Source organism: Perca flavescens, chromosome 6 (genome assembly GCF_004354835.1).
Source record: "Perca flavescens isolate YP-PL-M2 chromosome 6, PFLA_1.0, whole genome shotgun sequence".
Lineage (NCBI taxonomy): Eukaryota > Metazoa > Chordata > Actinopteri > Perciformes > Percidae > Perca > Perca flavescens.
Window position 1 is genome coordinate 8,939,366 of NC_041336.1, and position 18,764 is coordinate 8,958,129.

Genomic DNA, 18,764 nt, shown 5'->3' on the forward strand with positions numbered 1-18,764 from the left:
TGTTGTGGTATCAAAGCCTCTTTTTATTTGAAAATTAGTACAAAGTCTGCGCTTTTTTTTGTGTGTGTTACAAAATAGTAAATTAAATAACCTAGATTGTAGCCTGCCAATAAAGGGAGGAGACCTGGGGGTTAAATAAACCTAAATGTTAGTTTTTTGTTTTGTTTTTCTGCTACAGCTCTGATTTTCCTGACAGCTGTCTAAACAGTAAGAAGTGAAATGATACAAATTTTTACTCGTTTAGGCAGCAGGTGGAGGATCAGATGTGGACCACAAAAGCGTTAATTTCAGAGGTCTGCCGTTATTGTGAGGATGCAGCCATAGGACATGGTCCTTTTAACAAGGACAGGACAGGAGGATGTCACGGCTGCATCCAGACTTTTGATATGATACGCTGACAGCCGGGTGAATGAAAGCAACAGGATGAAAAGGTATGTTCGGAAACAGCAGTTAACGAGCATGGTTTACTCAAATATATTGGGCAGAATCATATTAACTGACAAAGTAGTGTTGGAAATGGATTGTTACAAGGCCAAGTCCAAAAACATTCAAAAGAAGCTAAAATTCAAGTGAAATTGCCACACCACCTTATCTTTAAAGGAATAGCTAGACATTTTGGGAAATACTTTTAATTAGCTGACTGGTGAACTGTTAGACGAGGAGCTACCACTCTTATAAAAGATATGAAGTTACAGCCAGCAGCAGGTTAGTTTAGCACAAAGAGCGGAAACGGGAGAACAACCAGCCTGGGTCAGTCACCGGCACTTCTTAAGCTAGCTAGCTAGCTAACTAATTAACACGTTATATAAGATAAGATACAATTTTGTGATTCCACACCGTGGAAATTCACTTTTTACAGCAGCTCACTAGTCAAAAAAGCAAAGGAAATAAGTGATATCTTGTTTATTTAATTGGTTAAAAATAAATAAAGACACAACCAACGTGTTAATTAGTGAGCTGGTGAGCTTCAAGTTGCTGGTGAGTACATTTGGTTAGCATCTGAGAGAGCCAGGCTAACGTTAGCCGTTTCCTCCATTTCCAGTCTTTGTGTAACCTAGCTAGCTAACGTTAGCTAACGGATGCTAGCTTTAAGTCAACCGGTGTAGTATCGACCTTCTTATTCAAATCTCCCTGCCAGAAAGCGAAAAACGTTTAGCAAATTTCCCAAAACGTCCAACTTTTGCTTTAAATCAAATTCACATTGCTAGAAAACATAAGTAAAAAAACAACCAAAAAAACTACACATTTTCCTGTTTCTAAAGCGTTCTCGACTACCGTTTACAACAGAAAACAAGCTAATAAATTAACAGGCTACAATGCCAAGCAGGTCACACGCCTGGTTTCTGTGACATGCAGTCCTAAGTAAATGATGACACTGAAAACCACCATTTCCAGATGCTTGTTTTGTGCAGAATGGAAACCACTTGCTGAATTATAGATTGAAACCATACCAGTGTATTCTTTGGCTCTGCCCACTGAATTTTAAACCAACCAATTTACTTTATATCAGAGTTTTGAAGCATAAATAAATAGAACATATCTATCAGGCGCAAAGCATTTCCAGAAGCAAGCAATCACAATAAGCAACATATCACTTCACCCTCCAATTGTTCGGAATAGAGTACACAGTTGGCCCTGGGGGTGTAGCAAATTGTCCATAAGACCAATACCTGCTGCTTATTGGCATCGTTTGGAGATATGTATATCATGTGAAATTAAATGTTTTATGCCTCATTAAGATGTACGATTAATCAAACCTTTGCACAGTAACAGTAGATTAAAAAATGATTGTGGGAGCACAGAAACTGTGTGCAAATTCTATTTCTTTCTGCTTCTAAACAACCCACGTTTTAAAAAGAGTTTTGTCATTTGTGGCCAAAACGAAAATGCAGGAGTCAAAAGTTGAATCAGGTACAGTAAACGGTGATTTAAAAAAAAAAATCTCTAAAAAGGGCACAATTTATAAAAACTGCCAATGTAAACATGACGTCAGCTAATGACAGCCTGTGCAGAACAAAGTCAGTATTCTCATCCAAAATTCAAGCAGTTTGGAAAATGGAGGTAGCCCGATAAAGATGTAGCACACATCAGTAACCCCAGAATCAGAGGCTGGGATAAAAGGAGGAACCTTTCCTACTACAGCCCCCGAATTTCATAAAAACAAACACTTCAGTGTTTCAAAGTTCAATATCACAAATCGTTTTATAACCACAGCCCCAACCCCCCCGCCCCAAAAAAACAATCGCCATTTTACATTTAGGTCATTATTTCCCCATTGTTATATTCATGTTAAAGAGCTGGGATTAGCCATTCATAAACTGTTATTTTAAAAAATGTATCGCTAATAAATAATAGATTTATACATAAAAAAAAACAGCCCCCTATGGAGGTTTACTTTACACAGTAATCATCAGTTATCCCTCACACACATTTCCAAACTATTTTTGTTCTCAGCAGTATTTTTGCCATAAAAAGGGCCTAGATTCATTCAAACACACACACACACACACACACACACACACACACACACACACACACACACACACACACACACACACACACACACACACACACACACACACACACACGTGTAACTGTGCAGCTCATCCCAACAGGCCGTAGACCCGTAGAGCTTGCTGTGGCTGCACTTTGCTGTCGAGCAAAAGAGGCAGCAGGAATATTAAAATATAAGGAGACAGTTATCTTCCTCTCTGGGTGGGTGGGGGTCACAGTGAAGCCCCACCCGTACAAGCAGCATAGAGGGCAGAGCCACAAAACAAACACGCATTTAAAAAAACAAACAAAAAAAAAGCACAGACTGGTGGATCCTCTTTAAATGAGAAACATCCAGCTTTTCTTAAACAAACCTCATGACCCTTGTAAATGTCAACAGTTCAGTATCAAGGGTCTGTCACTCTCCTCCGATAAAACGCAGCAGGTTGCACAATCAATCCTCAGCTTTTTTTTTTCATAATTACATCCAGGCTTGTACTTTAAAACATCTAAAAAAAAAAAAAAAAAAATAAAAAGAGCCTTGTGCGCAGATGGAAACCGGTCTAATGATCGGGTCTCCTTTGGGTGTCAGAAACAAAAAAAGAAGTGATGGAGGTGGAAACGATGTTGCGAGTGCATGTTTTTGTTCCCACCACCATCAACGACTACCCTCCGTCCGTCCCTCCTCAGTCTAGTTTCTCGAGCACGGAGGGCACGTACACCAGGCTGAGCTCGCTGCCGAAGTCGCAGATGATGGCGGCGTTGTCAAGCACCAGCAGCTGCCGGACGCCCTGTCCGTCGCTGCTCTGGCCCAGGTAGACCGTCTGCAGCAAGTCACCGAAGTTCAGGTCCCAAAACGAGACGCAGCCCTGGCCCCCCGTTACCAGGAGAGACTCGGAGATCACTCCCAGACTGGCACCACAACCCACCTCCTGGTGAGGAGAGAGGGTTAAGGTTGACTCACCAGGTAACAAACTGAGTGGTACATTTTGTTGTAGTAATTGTGCGGCAAATTTAAGATGATTATGAATTCACAGACAAAAAGGGTTAAAATGGTCATACAAAAAACTGCTGCCCGTGTCGTACTTGAGAATATAAAAAGAGCCACAACGGTACCTGCTGTATCGAGTAGAGTTTGATCCCGGTGCTGCGGTCCCAGATACAGATGAGGTCATCCAGTCCCGAGCTAATGACACAAGAGGTGGTGCAGACCAGCGAGGTGACGTCTCCACGGTGACCGTAAACATGGCTGACACGACTCCCTGTCAGGACGTCCCACAGGCAGATGGCACCGTCCTGCCCACCGCTCGCCAGAACCATCGTCTGAGGAGACCGAGACACAGCAGGTAAATTTTTCCAGTTTTTGTGATCATCTTTGATCAGGAGTTTAAAGGAACATGCCGACTTATTGGGACTTTAGCTTATTCACCGTAACCCCCAGAGTTAGACAAGTCGATACATACCCTTCTCATCTCCGTGCGTGCTGTAACGCTGTCTGACGGCTCCGGCGGCATCAGGCCAGCACAGAACATGCAGGTGAATGGTTCCAGTAATCCTACTGCTCCGAATAAAGTGACAAAATAACGCTAACATGTTCCTATTTACATGTTGTGATTTGTATAGTTACAGCGTGTACAAAAAACAACGTAACATGAGACACAGCCGTCTTCTAACCGTAAACAAACCGGGAACTATATTCTCAGGCGGAAGAATATAGTACTTGGGCGGAGTGATATGCTCGCAGCAAGCCTGTCTGAGAATATAGTTCCTGGTTTGTTCACGGTTAGAAGATGGCTGTGTCTCATGTTACGTTGTTTTTTGTACACGCTGTGACTCTACAAATCACAACATGTAAATAGGAACATGTTGTCGTTATTTTGTCACTTTTGTCACAATTCGGAGCAGTAGGCTAGATGGAACCAGTTACCTGCAGGATCTGTGCTGGGCTAAGCTAATGCTGGAACCGTCAGACAGCATTACAGCACACACAGAGATGAGAAGGGTATGTATCGACTTATCTTACTCTGGGGGTTACGGTGAATAAGCAAAATTCCCAATAAGTTGGCGTGTTCCTTTAATAGGTATTTATTATGGATGTGTGTATGTAACATCACATATGTCGTGAAAAAGTCATAGTATAGTATGTCTAAAAGAAGTCATAGTATGTCTAAAAAAAGTCCTATTATAGTAAGTCATAGTATGTCGAAAAAAGTCCTATAATAGTTAGATGCACCAATTTCATCTTTCTAGGCCGATTCCGATTTTCTTTGTTAGGCAAGCAGATACCGATTTTAGCCAATTCCGATTTCATTTTTTCTAATCACTTTACAGCACACACAAATATTTATTTTCTATCTTTTTTTTAATAAGTGCAATGTTAGAACCATTTCCTTCTTTTCACATCCAATATCCAACTAAAAAAATTTGATTTTGGTTTTTGGTGTCGTCCCTCCACGCCCTACTTTTTCCTTGCAGGTGTTGCATATTGCAAACTTGTTATCTTCTGCACACACGCTAAAGAATTTCCAAACAGCTGACATGTTGCAGGTTAATTCACGAGGTTCCCTACATGTGCGAGAATAACACAGGTACGTGCGACACCCGGCGGAAAAGTTGAGAGAAAGGAAAAAGAGACTGCTGTCGCGTCCGTCCGTGTGTGCGTGCGTCCTGTAACTCGTATAACTTATGTTGTCAGTTAATTGTAGCGTTGACCGGCATATGTCGGACTGACCTGTCGGTCGCCGGTCATGGCCGAGCACATGAAAACCGGCCAATTCCAGTCGCCGGTCTATCGGTGCATCTCTAATTATAGTATGTCGAAAAAAAGTCCTAGTATAGTATATAAAAATGTCATTGTATAGTATGTCCAAAAAGTCAGTATGTTGAAAAAAGTCCTATTATAGTATGTTGAAAAAAAGTCAGTATGCCGAAAAAAGTCCTATTAGTTATGTTGAAAAAAGTCATTATAGTATGTAAAAAGAAAAAGTCCTATTATAGTATGTCAAAAAAAAGTCATAGTATAGTAAGTTGAAAAAAGTCCTTTTATAGTATGTCGAAAAAAGACCTATTATAGTTTGTCGAAAAAAGTCCTATTATAGTATGTTGAAAAATGTCATAGTATAGTATGTCGAAAAAAGTCCTATTATAGTATGTCGAAAAAAGTCATAGTATATCGAAAAAATAGTCAGTTTATTATGTCGAAAAAAGTCCTATTATAGTATGTCAAAAAAGTCACAAAAAAGTCATTATAGTATGTTGAAATGTCATAGTATGTCGAAAAAATAGTCATAGTACATCATGTTGAAAAGTCATATTATAGTATGTCGAAAAAGTCATAGTATAGTATGTCGAAAAAAGTCTTAGTATAGTATGTCGAAAAAAGTCATAGTATATCGAAAAAATAGTCATAGTTCATTATGTCGAAAAAAAGTCCTATTATAGTATGTTGAAAAAAGTCATTATAGTATGTAAAAAAAAGTCCTAGTATAGTATGTCAAAAAAGTCACAAAAAAGTCATAGTATGTTGAAATGTCATAGTATGTCGAAAAAATAGTCATACTACATCATGTTGAAAAGTCATATTATAGTATGTTGAAAAAAGTCACAAAAAAGTCCTATTATAGTATGTTGAAAAAAGTCATAGTATAGTATGTTGAAACATGTCCTATTATAGTATGTTGAAAAAAGTCACAAAATGTCATAGTATGTCAAAAAAGTCACAAAAAGTCATAGTAAAGAATGTCGAAAAAGTCACAAAAGTCATAGTATAGTATGTCGAAAAAAGTCTTCGTATAGTATGTCGAAAAAAAGTCATAGTATATCGAAAAAATAGTCATAGTACATCATGTTGAAAAGTCAGAAAAGTCATTATAGTATGTCGAAAAAAGTCAGTATGTCGAAAAAAGTCATAGTAAAGACTGTCGAAAAAGTCACAAAAGTCATAGTATAGTATGTCGAAAAAAGTCTTAGTATAGTATGTCGAAAAAAGTCATAGTAAAGAATGTTGAAAAAAGTCACAAAATGTCATAGTATAGTATGTCGAAAAAAGTCAGTATGCCGAAAAAAGTCCTGTTATAGTATGTCAAAAAAGTCATTATAGTATGTTGAAATGTCATAGTATGTCGAAAAAATAGTCATACTACATCATGTTGAAAAGTCATATTATAGTATGTCGAAAAAAGTCACAAAAAAGTCCTATTATAGTATGTTGAAAAAAGTCATAGTATAGTATGTTGAAACATGTCCTATTATAGTATGTCGAAAAAAGTCACAAAAAAGTCCTGTTATAGTATGTCAAAAAAGTCATTATAGTATGTTGAAATGTCATAGTATATCGAAAAAATAGTCAGTTCATTATGTCGAAAAAAGTCAGTATGCCGAAAAAAGTCCTATTATAGTATGTCAAAAAAAAGTCATTATAGTATGTCGAAAAAAGTCAGTATGTCGAAAAAAGTCCTATTATAGTATGTCGAAAAAAAGTCATAGTATAGTAAGTCGAAAAAAGTCAATTGAAATGAAAATTGTCATCGTAGGTGCATGTCCACTTTGAGAGACATAATCTTAAAAAAAAAAATCCAGAAATCACAATGTATGATTTTGACTATTTATTTGTATGATACAGCTGCAAATAAGTATTTGAACACCTGAGAAAATCAATGTTAATATTTGGTACAGTAGCCTTTGTTTGCAAGTACAGAGGTGAAACGTTTCCTTTAGTTTTTTACCAGGTTTGCACACACTGCAGGAGGGATTTTGGCCCACTCCTCCACACAGATCTTCTCTAGATCAGTCAGGTTTCTGGGCTGTCGCTGAGAAACACGGAGTTTGAGCTCCCTACAAAGATTCTCTATTGGGTTTAGGTCTGGAGACTGGCTAGGCCACGCTAGGGCTGGGCGTTATATCAATATAAAAAATATATCGATATATTTTTAAATGTGATATGGAATTAGACCATATCGCATATATCGATATAGTTCAAATTTGCGCTGTGATCCTTGCTCCAAGCAAGCTGCCGCCCCTCCTCTTTCTTGCACAGAGGGGGGAGGGGCAGGGACAGACACTCAGCCACTCTTCAACAAACATGGAGGAAGCAACAACGTCTGCGGAGCGTGCGGAGGAGGAATTGGTTAGTAAAAGAAAAAGCAGTGGCTCAGTAATTTGGAGGTGGTTTGGATTCAAAGTATCAGATGAGCAACAAAATCACGTTATATGTAAGCAGTGCCATAAACAAGTTACAGCCAGGGGTGGAAGCACTACAAATCTTTTTCACCACCTAAAACAGCGGCACAAACTGCAATACGAAGAGTGTGTGAAACTGCGAGCTGCAGAAGCCCCAGTCGCAAGCCAAAAAAGTCATAGTATATCAAAAAAATAGTCATAGTTCATAATGTTGAAAAAAGTCCTATTATAGTATGTCGAAAAAAGTCATTATGGTATGTAAAAAAAAAGTCCTAGTATAGTATGTCGAAAAAAAGTCCTAGTATGTCGAAAAAAAGTCATAGTAAGTCGAAATAAGTCCTTTTATAGTATGTCGAAAAAGTCCTAGTAAAGAATGTCGAAAAAGTCCTAGTATAGTATGTCAAAAAAAGTCCTAGTATAGTATGTCGAAAAAAGTCATAGTATGTCGAAAAGTCGTACAGTATGTCGAAAAAAGTCATAGTATGTAAAAAAAAAATCCTATTATAGTATGTCGAAAAAGTAACAAAAAAGTCATAGTATAGTATGTTGAAAAAAAGTCAGTATGTCGAAAAAAGTCCTACAGTATGTCGAAAAAAGTCATAGTAAAGAATGTCGAAAAAGTCAGTATGTCGAAAAAAGTCATTATAGTATGTAAAAAAAAGTCCTAGTATAGTATGTCAAAAAAAGTCACAAAAAAGTCATAGTATGTTGAAATGTCATAGTATGTCGAAAAAATAGTCATACTACATCATGTTGAAAAGTCATATTATAGTATGTTGAAAAAAGTCACAAAAAAGTCCTATTATAGTATGTTGAAAAAAGTCATAGTATAGTATGTTGAAACATGTCCTATTATAGTATGTTGAAAAAAGTCACAAAATGTCATAGTAAAAAAAAAAGTCACAAAAAGTCATAGTAAAGAATGTCGAAAAAAGTCACAAAAGTCATAGTATAGTATGTCGAAAAAAGTCTTCGTATAGTATGTCGAAAAAAAGTCATAGTATATCGAAAAAATAGTCATAGTACATCATGTTGAAAAGTCAGAAAAGTCATTATAGTATGTCGAAAAAAGTCAGTATGTCGAAAAAGTCATAGTAAAGACTGTCGAAAAAAGTCACAAAAGTCATAGTATAGTATGTCGAAAAAAAGTCTTAGTATAGTATGTCGAAAAAAAAAGTCATAGTAAAGAATGTTGAAAAAAGTCACAAAATGTCATAGTATAGTATGTCGAAAAAAAAGTCAGTATGCCGAAAAAAAAAGTCCTGTTATAGTATGTCAAAAAAGTCATTATAGTATGTTGAAATGTCATAGTATGCGAAAAAAAAAAAATAGTCATACTACATCATGTTGAAAAGTCATATTATAGTATGTCGAAAAAAGTCACAAAAAAAGTCCTATTATAGTATGTTGAAAAAAGTCATAGTATAGTATGTTGAAACATGTCCTATTATAGTATGTTGAAAAAAGACCTATTATAGTTTGTCGAAAAAAGTCCTATTATAGTATGTTGAAAAATGTCATAGTATAGTATGTCGAAAAAAAAGTCCTATTATAGTATGTCGAAAAAAAAGTCATAGTATATCGAAAAAATAGTCAGTTTATTATGTCGAAAAAAGTCCTATTATAGTATGTCAAAAAAGTCACAAAAAAGTCATTATAGTATGTTGAAATGTCATAGTATGTCGAAAAAATAGTCATAGTACATCATGTTGAAAAGTCATATTATAGTATGTCGAAAAAGTCATAGTATAGTATGTCGAAAAAAGTCTTAGTATAGTATGTCGAAAAAAGTCATAGTATATCGAAAAAATAGTCATAGTTCATTATGTCGAAAAAAAGTCCTATTATAGTATGTTGAAAAAAGTCATTATAGTATGTAAAAAAAAGTCCTAGTATAGTATGTCAAAAAAAGTCACAAAAAAGTCATAGTATGTTGAAATGTCATAGTATGTCGAAAAAATAGTCATACTACATCATGTTGAAAAGTCATATTATAGTATGTTGAAAAAAGTCACAAAAAAGTCCTATTATAGTATGTTGAAAAAAGTCATAGTATAGTATGTTGAAACATGTCCTATTATAGTATGTTGAAAAAAGTCACAAAATGTCATAGTATGTCAAAAAAGTCACAAAAAGTCATAGTAAAGAATGTCGAAAAAGTCACAAAAGTCATAGTATAGTATGTCGAAAAAAGTCTTCGTATAGTATGTCGAAAAAAAGTCATAGTATATCGAAAAAATAGTCATAGTACATCATGTTGAAAAGTCAGAAAAGTCATTATAGTATGTCGAAAAAAAGTCAGTATGTCGAAAAAAGTCATAGTAAAGACTGTCGAAAAAGTCACAAAAGTCATAGTATAGTATGTCGAAAAAAGTCTTAGTATAGTATGTCGAAAAAAGTCATAGTAAAGAATGTTGAAAAAAGTCACAAAATGTCATAGTATAGTATGTCGAAAAAAGTCAGTATGCCGAAAAAAGTCCTGTTATAGTATGTCAAAAAAGTCATTATAGTATGTTGAAATGTCATAGTATGTCGAAAAAATAGTCATACTACATCATGTTGAAAAGTCATATTATAGTATGTCGAAAAAAGTCACAAAAAAGTCCTATTATAGTATGTTGAAAAAAGTCATAGTATAGTATGTTGAAACATGTCCTATTATAGTATGTTGAAAAAAGACCTATTATAGTTTGTCGAAAAAAGTCCTATTATAGTATGTTGAAAAATGTCATAGTATAGTATGTCGAAAAAAGTCCTATTATAGTATGTCGAAAAAAGTCATAGTATATCGAAAAAATAGTCAGTTTATTATGTCGAAAAAAGTCCTATTATAGTATGTCAAAAAAGTCACAAAAAAGTCATTATAGTATGTTGAAATGTCATAGTATGTCGAAAAAATAGTCATAGTACATCATGTTGAAAAGTCATATTATAGTATGTCGAAAAAGTCATAGTATAGTATGTCGAAAAAAGTCTTAGTATAGTATGTTGAAACATGTCCTATTATAGTATGTTGAAAAAGTCATAGTATAGTATGTCGAAAAAAGTCTTAGTATAGTATGTCGAAAAAAGTCATAGTATATCGAAAAAATAGTCATAGTTCATTATGTCGAAAAAAAGTCCTATTATAGTATGTTGAAAAAAGTCATTATAGTATGTAAAAAAAAGTCCTAGTATAGTATGTCAAAAAAAGTCACAAAAAAGTCATAGTATGTTGAAATGTCATAGTATGTCGAAAAAATAGTCATACTACATCATGTTGAAAAGTCATATTATAGTATGTTGAAAAAAGTCACAAAAAAGTCCTATTATAGTATGTTGAAAAAAGTCATAGTATAGTATGTTGAAACATGTCCTATTATAGTATGTTGAAAAAAGTCACAAAATGTCATAGTATGTCAAAAAAGTCACAAAAAGTCATAGTAAAGAATGTCGAAAAAGTCACAAAAGTCATAGTATAGTATGTCGAAAAAAGTCTTCGTATAGTATGTCGAAAAAAAGTCATAGTATATCAAAAAAAATAGTCATAGTACATCATGTTGAAAAGTCAGAAAAGTCATTATAGTATGTCGAAAAAAGTCAGTATGTCGAAAAAAGTCATAGTAAAGACTGTCGAAAAAGTCACAAAAGTCATAGTATAGTATGTCGAAAAAAGTCTTAGTATAGTATGTCGAAAAAAGTCATAGTAAAGAATGTTGAAAAAAGTCACAAAATGTCATAGTATAGTATGTCGAAAAAAGTCAGTATGCCGAAAAAAGTCCTGTTATAGTATGTCAAAAAAGTCATTATAGTATGTTGAAATGTCATAGTATGTCGAAAAAATAGTCATACTACATCATGTTGAAAAGTCATATTATAGTATGTCGAAAAAAGTCACAAAAAAGTCCTATTATAGTATGTTGAAAAAAGTCATAGTATAGTATGTTGAAACATGTCCTATTATAGTATGTTGAAAAAAGACCTATTATAGTTTGTCGAAAAAAGTCCTATTATAGTATGTTGAAAAATGTCATAGTATAGTATGTCGAAAAAAGTCCTATTATAGTATGTCGAAAAAAGTCATAGTATATCGAAAAAATAGTCAGTTTATTATGTCGAAAAAAGTCCTATTATAGTATGTCAAAAAAGTCACAAAAAAGTCATTATAGTATGTTGAAATGTCATAGTATGTCGAAAAAATAGTCATAGTACATCATGTTGAAAAGTCATATTATAGTATGTCGAAAAAGTCATAGTATAGTATGTCGAAAAAAGTCTTAGTATAGTATGTTGAAACATGTCCTATTATAGTATGTTGAAAAAGTCATAGTATAGTATGTCGAAAAAAGTCTTAGTATAGTATGTCGAAAAAAGTCATAGTATATCGAAAAAATAGTCATAGTTCATTATGTCAAAAAAAAGTCCTATTATAGTATGTTGAAAAAAGTCATTATAGTATGTAAAAAAAAAGTCCTAGTATAGTATGTCAAAAAAAAAAAAACAAAAAAAGTCATAGTATGTTGAAATGTCATAGTATGTCGAAAAAAATAGTCATACTACATCATGTTGAAAAGTCATATTATAGTATGTCGAAAAAAGTCACAAAAAAGTCCTATTATAGTATGTTGAAAAAAGTCATAGTATAGTATGTTGAAACATGTCCTATTATAGTATGTTGAAAAAAGTCACAAAATGTCATAGTATGTCAAAAAAGTCACAAAAAGTCATAGTAAAGAATGTCGAAAAAGTCACAAAAGTCATAGTATAGTATGTCGAAAAAAGTCTTCGTATAGTATGTCGAAAAAAAGTCATAGTATATCGAAAAAATAGTCATAGTACATCATGTTGAAAAGTCAGAAAAGTCATTATAGTATGTCGAAAAAAGTCAGTATGTCGAAAAAAGTCATAGTAAAGACTGTCGAAAAAGTCACAAAAGTCATAGTATAGTATGTCGAAAAAAGTCTTAGTATAGTATGTCGAAAAAAGTCATAGTAAAGAATGTTGAAAAAAGTCACAAAATGTCATAGTATAGTATGTCGAAAAAAGTCAGTATGCCGAAAAAAGTCCTGTTATAGTATGTCAAAAAAGTCATTATAGTATGTTGAAATGTCATAGTATGTCGAAAAAATAGTCATACTACATCATGTTGAAAAGTCATATTATAGTATGTCGAAAAAAGTCACAAAAAAGTCCTATTATAGTATGTTGAAAAAAGTCATAGTATAGTATGTTGAAACATGTCCTATTATAGTATGTCGAAAAAAGTCACAAAAAAGTCCTGTTATAGTATGTCAAAAAAGTCATTATAGTATGTTGAAATGTCATAGTATATCGAAAAAATAGTCAGTTCATTATGTCGAAAAAAGTCAGTATGCCGAAAAAAGTCCTATTATAGTATGTCAAAAAAAAAAGTCATTATAGTATGTCGAAAAAAGTCAGTATGTCGAAAAAAGTCCTATTATAGTATGTCGAAAAAAAGTCATAGTATAGTAAGTCGAAAAAAGTCAATTGAAATGAAAATTGTCATCGTAGGTGCATGTCCACTTTGAGAGACATAATCTTAAAAAAAAAAATCCAGAAATCACAATGTATGATTTTGACTATTTATTTGTATGATACAGCTGCAAATAAGTATTTGAACACCTGAGAAAATCAATGTTAATATTTGGTACAGTAGCCTTTGTTTGCAAGTACAGAGGTGAAACGTTTCCTTTAGTTTTTTACCAGGTTTGCACACACTGCAGGAGGGATTTTGGCCCACTCCTCCACACAGATCTTCTCTAGATCAGTCAGGTTTCTGGGCTGTCGCTGAGAAACACGGAGTTTGAGCTCCCTACAAAGATTCTCTATTGGGTTTAGGTCTGGAGACTGGCTAGGCCACGCTAGGGCTGGGCGTTATATCAATATAAAAAATATATCGATATATTTTTAAATGTGATATGGAATTAGACCATATCGCATATATCGATATAGTTCAAATTTGCGCTGTGATCCTTGCTCCAAGCAAGCTGCCGCCCCTCCTCTTTCTTGCACAGAGGGGGGAGGGGCAGGGACAGACACTCAGCCACTCTTCAACAAACATGGAGGAAGCAACAACGTCTGCGGAGCGTGCGGAGGAGGAATTGGTTAGTAAAAGAAAAAGCAGTGGCTCAGTAATTTGGAGGTGGTTTGGATTCAAAGTATCAGATGAGCAACAAAATCACGTTATATGTAAGCAGTGCCATAAACAAGTTACAGCCAGGGGTGGAAGCACTACAAATCTTTTTCACCACCTAAAACAGCGGCACAAACTGCAATACGAAGAGTGTGTGAAACTGCGAGCTGCAGAAGCCCCAGTCGCAAGCCAAAAAAGTCATAGTATATCAAAAAAATAGTCATAGTTCATAATGTTGAAAAAAGTCCTATTATAGTATGTCGAAAAAAGTCATTATGGTATGTAAAAAAAAAGTCCTAGTATAGTATGTCGAAAAAAGTCATTATGGTATGTAAAAAAAAAGTCCTATTATAGTATGTCGAAAAAAGTCATTATGGTATGTAAAAAAAAAGTCCTAGTATAGTATGTCGAAAAAAAAAGTCCTAGTATAGTATGTCAAAAAAAAGTCATAGTAAGTCGAAAAAAGTCCTTTTATAGTATGTCGAAAAAGTCCTAGTAAAGAATGTCGAAAAAAGTCCTAGTATAGTATGTCAAAAAAGTCCTAGTATAGTATGTCGAAAAAAAAGTCATAGTAAAAAGTATAGTACAGTATGTTGAAAAAAGTCATAGTATGTAAAAAAAAAAATCCTATTATAGTATGTCGAAAAAAGTAAGTAAAAAGTCGAAATAGTATAGTATGTTGAAAAAAAAAGTCAGTATGTCGAAAAAAGTCCTACAGTATGTCGAAAAAAGTCATAGTAAAGAATGTCGAAAAAGTCAGTATGTCGAAAAAAGTCATTATAGTATGTAAAAAAAAGTCCTAGTATAGTATGTCGAAAAAGTCGTAGTAAAGAATGTCGAAAAAGTCACAAAAAGTCATAGTATAGTATGTCGAAAAAAGTCCTATTATAGTATGTCAAAAAAAGTCCTAGTATAGTATGTCGAAACAAAGTCATAGTATGTTGAAAAAAGTCATAGTATGTCGCAAAAAGTCCTACAGTATGTCGAAAAAAGTCATTATAGTATGTCGAAAAAGTCATAGTAAAGAATGTCCAAAAAGTCATAGTATAGTATGTCGAAAAAAGTCCTATTATAGTAGGTCAAAAAAAGTCATAGTAAACAATGTCGAAAAAGTCACAAAATGTCATAGTACATTATGTTGAAGTCAGAAAAGTCCTAGTATAGTATGTCAAAAAAAGTCCTAGTATGTCGAAAAAAGTCCTATTATAGTATGTCGAAAAAGTCATAGTAAAGAATGTCGAAAAAGTCATAGTATAGTATTTCGAAAAAAGTCAGAGTATATCGAAAAAATAGTCATAGTACATTATGTTGAAAAGTCATATTATAGTAGGTTGAAAAAGTCACAAAAAAGTCAGTATGCCGAAAAAGTCCTATTATAGTATGTCAAAAAAAGTCCTAGTATAGTATGTTGAAAAAAGTCCTACAGTATGTCGAAAAAAGTCCTATTATAGTATGTCAAAAAAAGTAATTATAGTATGTAAAAAAAGTCCTAGTATAGTATGTCGAAAAAAGTCCTACAGTATGTCAAAAAAAGTCCTATTATAGTATGTCAAAAAAAGTCATAGTATGTAAAAAAAAAGTCCTAGTATAGTATGTCGAAAAAAGTCTTTTTATAGTATGTCGAAAGTCATAGTAAAGAATGTCGAAAAAGTCACAAAAAAGTCATAGTATGTCGAAAAAAGTCCTATTATAGTATGTCGAAAAAAAGTCAGTATGTCGAAAAAAGTCATATTATAGTATGTCGAAAAAAGTCCTATTATAGTATGTCAAAAAAAGTCATAGTAAAGAATGTCGAAAAAGTCACAAAATGTCATAGTACATTATGTTGAAAAGTCAGAAAAGTCCTATTATAGTATGTCGAAAAAAGTCCTACAGTATGTCGAAAAAAGTCCTATTATAGAATGTCAAAAAGTCATAGTAAAGAATGTCGAAAAAGTCAGTATGTCGAAAAAATGTCCTATTATAGTATGTCGAAAAAGTAACAAAAAAGTCATAGATAGTATGTCGAAAAAAAGTCATAGTATGTCAAAAAAAAGTCCTATTATAGTATGTTGAAAAAAAGTCATAGTATGTCAAAAAAATTTCCTATTATAGTATGTCGAAAAAGTAACAAAAAAGTCATAGTATAGTATGTTGAAAAAAAGTCAGTATGTCGAAAAAAGTCCTACAGTATGTCGAAAAAAGTCCTATTATAGAATGTCAAAAAAAGTCATAGTAAAGAATGTCGAAAAAGTCAGTATGTCGAAAAAATGTCCTATTATAGTATGTCAAAAAAGTCATAGTATAGTATGTCGAAAAAAGTCATAGTATGTCAAAAAAAAGTCCTATTATAGTATGTTGAAAAAAAGTCATAGTATGTCAAAAAAATTTCCTATTATAGTATGTCGAAAAAGTAACAAAAAAGTCATAGTATAGTATGTTGAAAAAAAGTCAGTATGTCGAAAAAAGTCCTACAGTATGTCGAAAAAAGTCCTATTATAGAATGTCAAAAAAAGTCATAGTAAAGAATGTCGAAAAAGTCAGTATGTCGAAAAAATGTCCTATTATAGTATGTCAAAAAAGTCATAGTATAGTATGTCGAAAAAAGTCATAGTATGTCAAAAAAAAAGTCCTATTATAGTATGTCGAAAAAGTAACAAAAAAGTCATAGTATAGTATGTTGAAAAAAATCATAGTATGTCAAAAAGTCATAGTATAGTAGGTCGAAAAATGCCATTATAAAAGGATTATTAGGAACACCTGTAAGATTTCTTGATAATGCAATTATCTAATCAACCAATCACATTGCAGCTGCTTCAATGCATTTAGGGGTGTAGTCCAGGTCTAGACAATCTCCTGAACCCCAAACTGAATGTCAGAATGGGAACGAAAGGTGATCTAAGCAACTTTGAGCGTGGCATGGTTGTTGGTGCCAGACGGGCTGGTTTGAGTATTTCCCAATCTGCTCAGTTACTGGGATTTTCACGTACAACCATTTCTAGGGTTTACAAAGAATGGTCTGAAAAAGGAAAAACATCCAGTATGCTGCCGTCCTGGGGGGCGAAAATGCCTTGTTGATGCTAGAGGTCAGAGGAGAATGGGCCGAATGATTCAAGCTGATAGAAGATCAACTTTGACTCAAATAACCACTCGTTACAACCGAGGTATGCAGCAAAACATTTGTGAAGCCACAACACGCGCAACCTTGAGGCGGATGGGCTACACCAGCAGAAGACCCCACCAAAATAGGACAGTTGAAGACTGTAAAAATGTTGCCTGGTCGGATGAGTCTCGATTTCTGTTGAAACATTCAGATGGTAGTCAGAATTTGGCGTAAACAGAATGAGAACATGGATCCTCGAATAATTTCAAATTGGTTTCTTGAACATGACAATGAGTTCACTGTACTAAAATGGCGCCCACAGTCACCAGATCTCAACCCAATAGAACATCTTTGGGATGTAGTGGAACGGGAGCTTGTGCATCCCACAAATCTCCATCAACTGCAAGATGCTGTCCAATATGGGCCAACATTTCTAAACAATGACAATCAATCAATGACACAAAGAATTAAGGCAGTTCTGAAGGCGAAAGGGGGTCAAAAACGGTATTAGTAGGGTATAATAATCCTTTAGGTGAGTGTAGTATGTCTAAAAAGTCACTAAAAGTCATAGTTTAGTATGTCGTAATAAAATGTCACACTAAACATGAGAGAAGAAAGAAGGTTTTGTATTTTATTTAATGGGCTAAAGTGCAGTCTGAACAGATTAGTTTTTTTCAGTTTGTCACAGAAGATGTGTAGAGTTTCTTCTCTCCTGATGTCGATGGGGAGTTCGTTCCATCATTGTGGAGTCACGACAACTTCCAAGCTTGACTTAGTAGAGTGGTAGCTGTGCCCCCTTTGCAGTGCAGTGTTAATAATTTGGACCATGTATTGTATGTATGTAGGGCAGACTGCAGTGTATCATTCGCTCGGCTAAGAATGTGATTGGCTGCAATCTGCCCATCCTCTCAGGACCTGTTTGCTTCCAGGACCCTGAGGCAGGCAGGAAAGATTGTGACCAATCCCTCTTACCCCGGACACAAACTGTTTGAACTCTTCCTCTCTGGCAGGAGCCTGCCGTCCATCATGAACAGTTTCTTCCCGACTGCAGCTGGCCTCATCAACAAGGTCGGGAGGCCCACTGACATGGCCTCTTATCCCCCTCCTCATAGACATCTGTCTTTATGCGTTACATTAACGCACATCTTGGACTATTATCTATAAATCCCCTGTTAACATATTTTTGCACATCCTGCAATGCTTTCCAGTTTGAAGACTTTAGTTATATTCTCACATATTTGGTTATAGTATTTCTATTCTGAATTTATTTTCTTGACCATTGCCATTCTTAGCTACATTTTTTTGTTTTGTTTATTGTATACACCAAACACCAAGGAATTTGCCTTGTATGTGAAAACCTACTTGGCAATAAACCCCATTCTGATTGTGTATGTATTGTTCTTGTATTAAGTGTTCTTGTACTTGGCACGTTCATTTAAACATTGTAAAATCTGTCTGTCTGTTACCGATTGCTGTGTATTGTTCCAAACATGTCTCTCTGGAGAATGAGACCTGTGTGCCAATGACATTTCCTGTATAATTAAAAGGTTTAATTTTGGCCCGGGTTTGAATCCGACCTGCGACCCTTTTCTGCGTGTCATCCCCCATCTCTCTTCCACCTTTCCTGTCTATCCACGGTCACACTGAAATAAAGGGAAAAAACGCCCCCAAAAAAAGAATCTAAAAATAAAAATCATAGTATGTCCAAAGACGTCACAAAAAACTCAGCTAGTATGTCGAAAAAAGTTATTTAAAAAGTCACACTATAGTATGTCACAACAAGTCATAGTATAGTATGTCGAAATTGTTTTATAGTATATGTCCTAAAAAGTCTCACTGTAAAACAGGCTAGACAGGATAGATAAGGACAGTCTAGAT

General features: G+C 34.3%; 1 protein-coding gene and 1 long non-coding RNA gene across 3 annotated transcripts in view; one reads left to right on the top strand and one right to left on the bottom strand.

Moving 5' to 3' along the window:
• Window positions 1–18,764, bottom strand: part of scap (SREBF chaperone) — a 73,076-nt gene continuing 54,312 nt past the window's right edge. For both annotated transcript variants that reach the window (XM_028580869.1, XM_028580868.1), the window contains exons 22-23: window positions 3,610–3,816; window positions 1–3,425 (exon numbers count right to left, since the gene is read on the bottom strand). In XM_028580869.1, the coding sequence (XP_028436670.1) occupies window positions 3,180–3,425; window positions 3,610–3,816 (453 nt within the window). In that variant the 3' untranslated portion in view covers window positions 1–3,179. The remainder of the gene's footprint in view (window positions 3,426–3,609; window positions 3,817–18,764) is intronic.
• On the top strand, window positions 170–18,444 carry LOC114557426 (uncharacterized). Its single transcript, XR_003692796.1, has 4 exons — window positions 170–431; window positions 3,184–3,460; window positions 3,653–3,839; window positions 17,799–18,444. It is a non-coding gene; the product is annotated as an uncharacterized LOC114557426 (long non-coding RNA).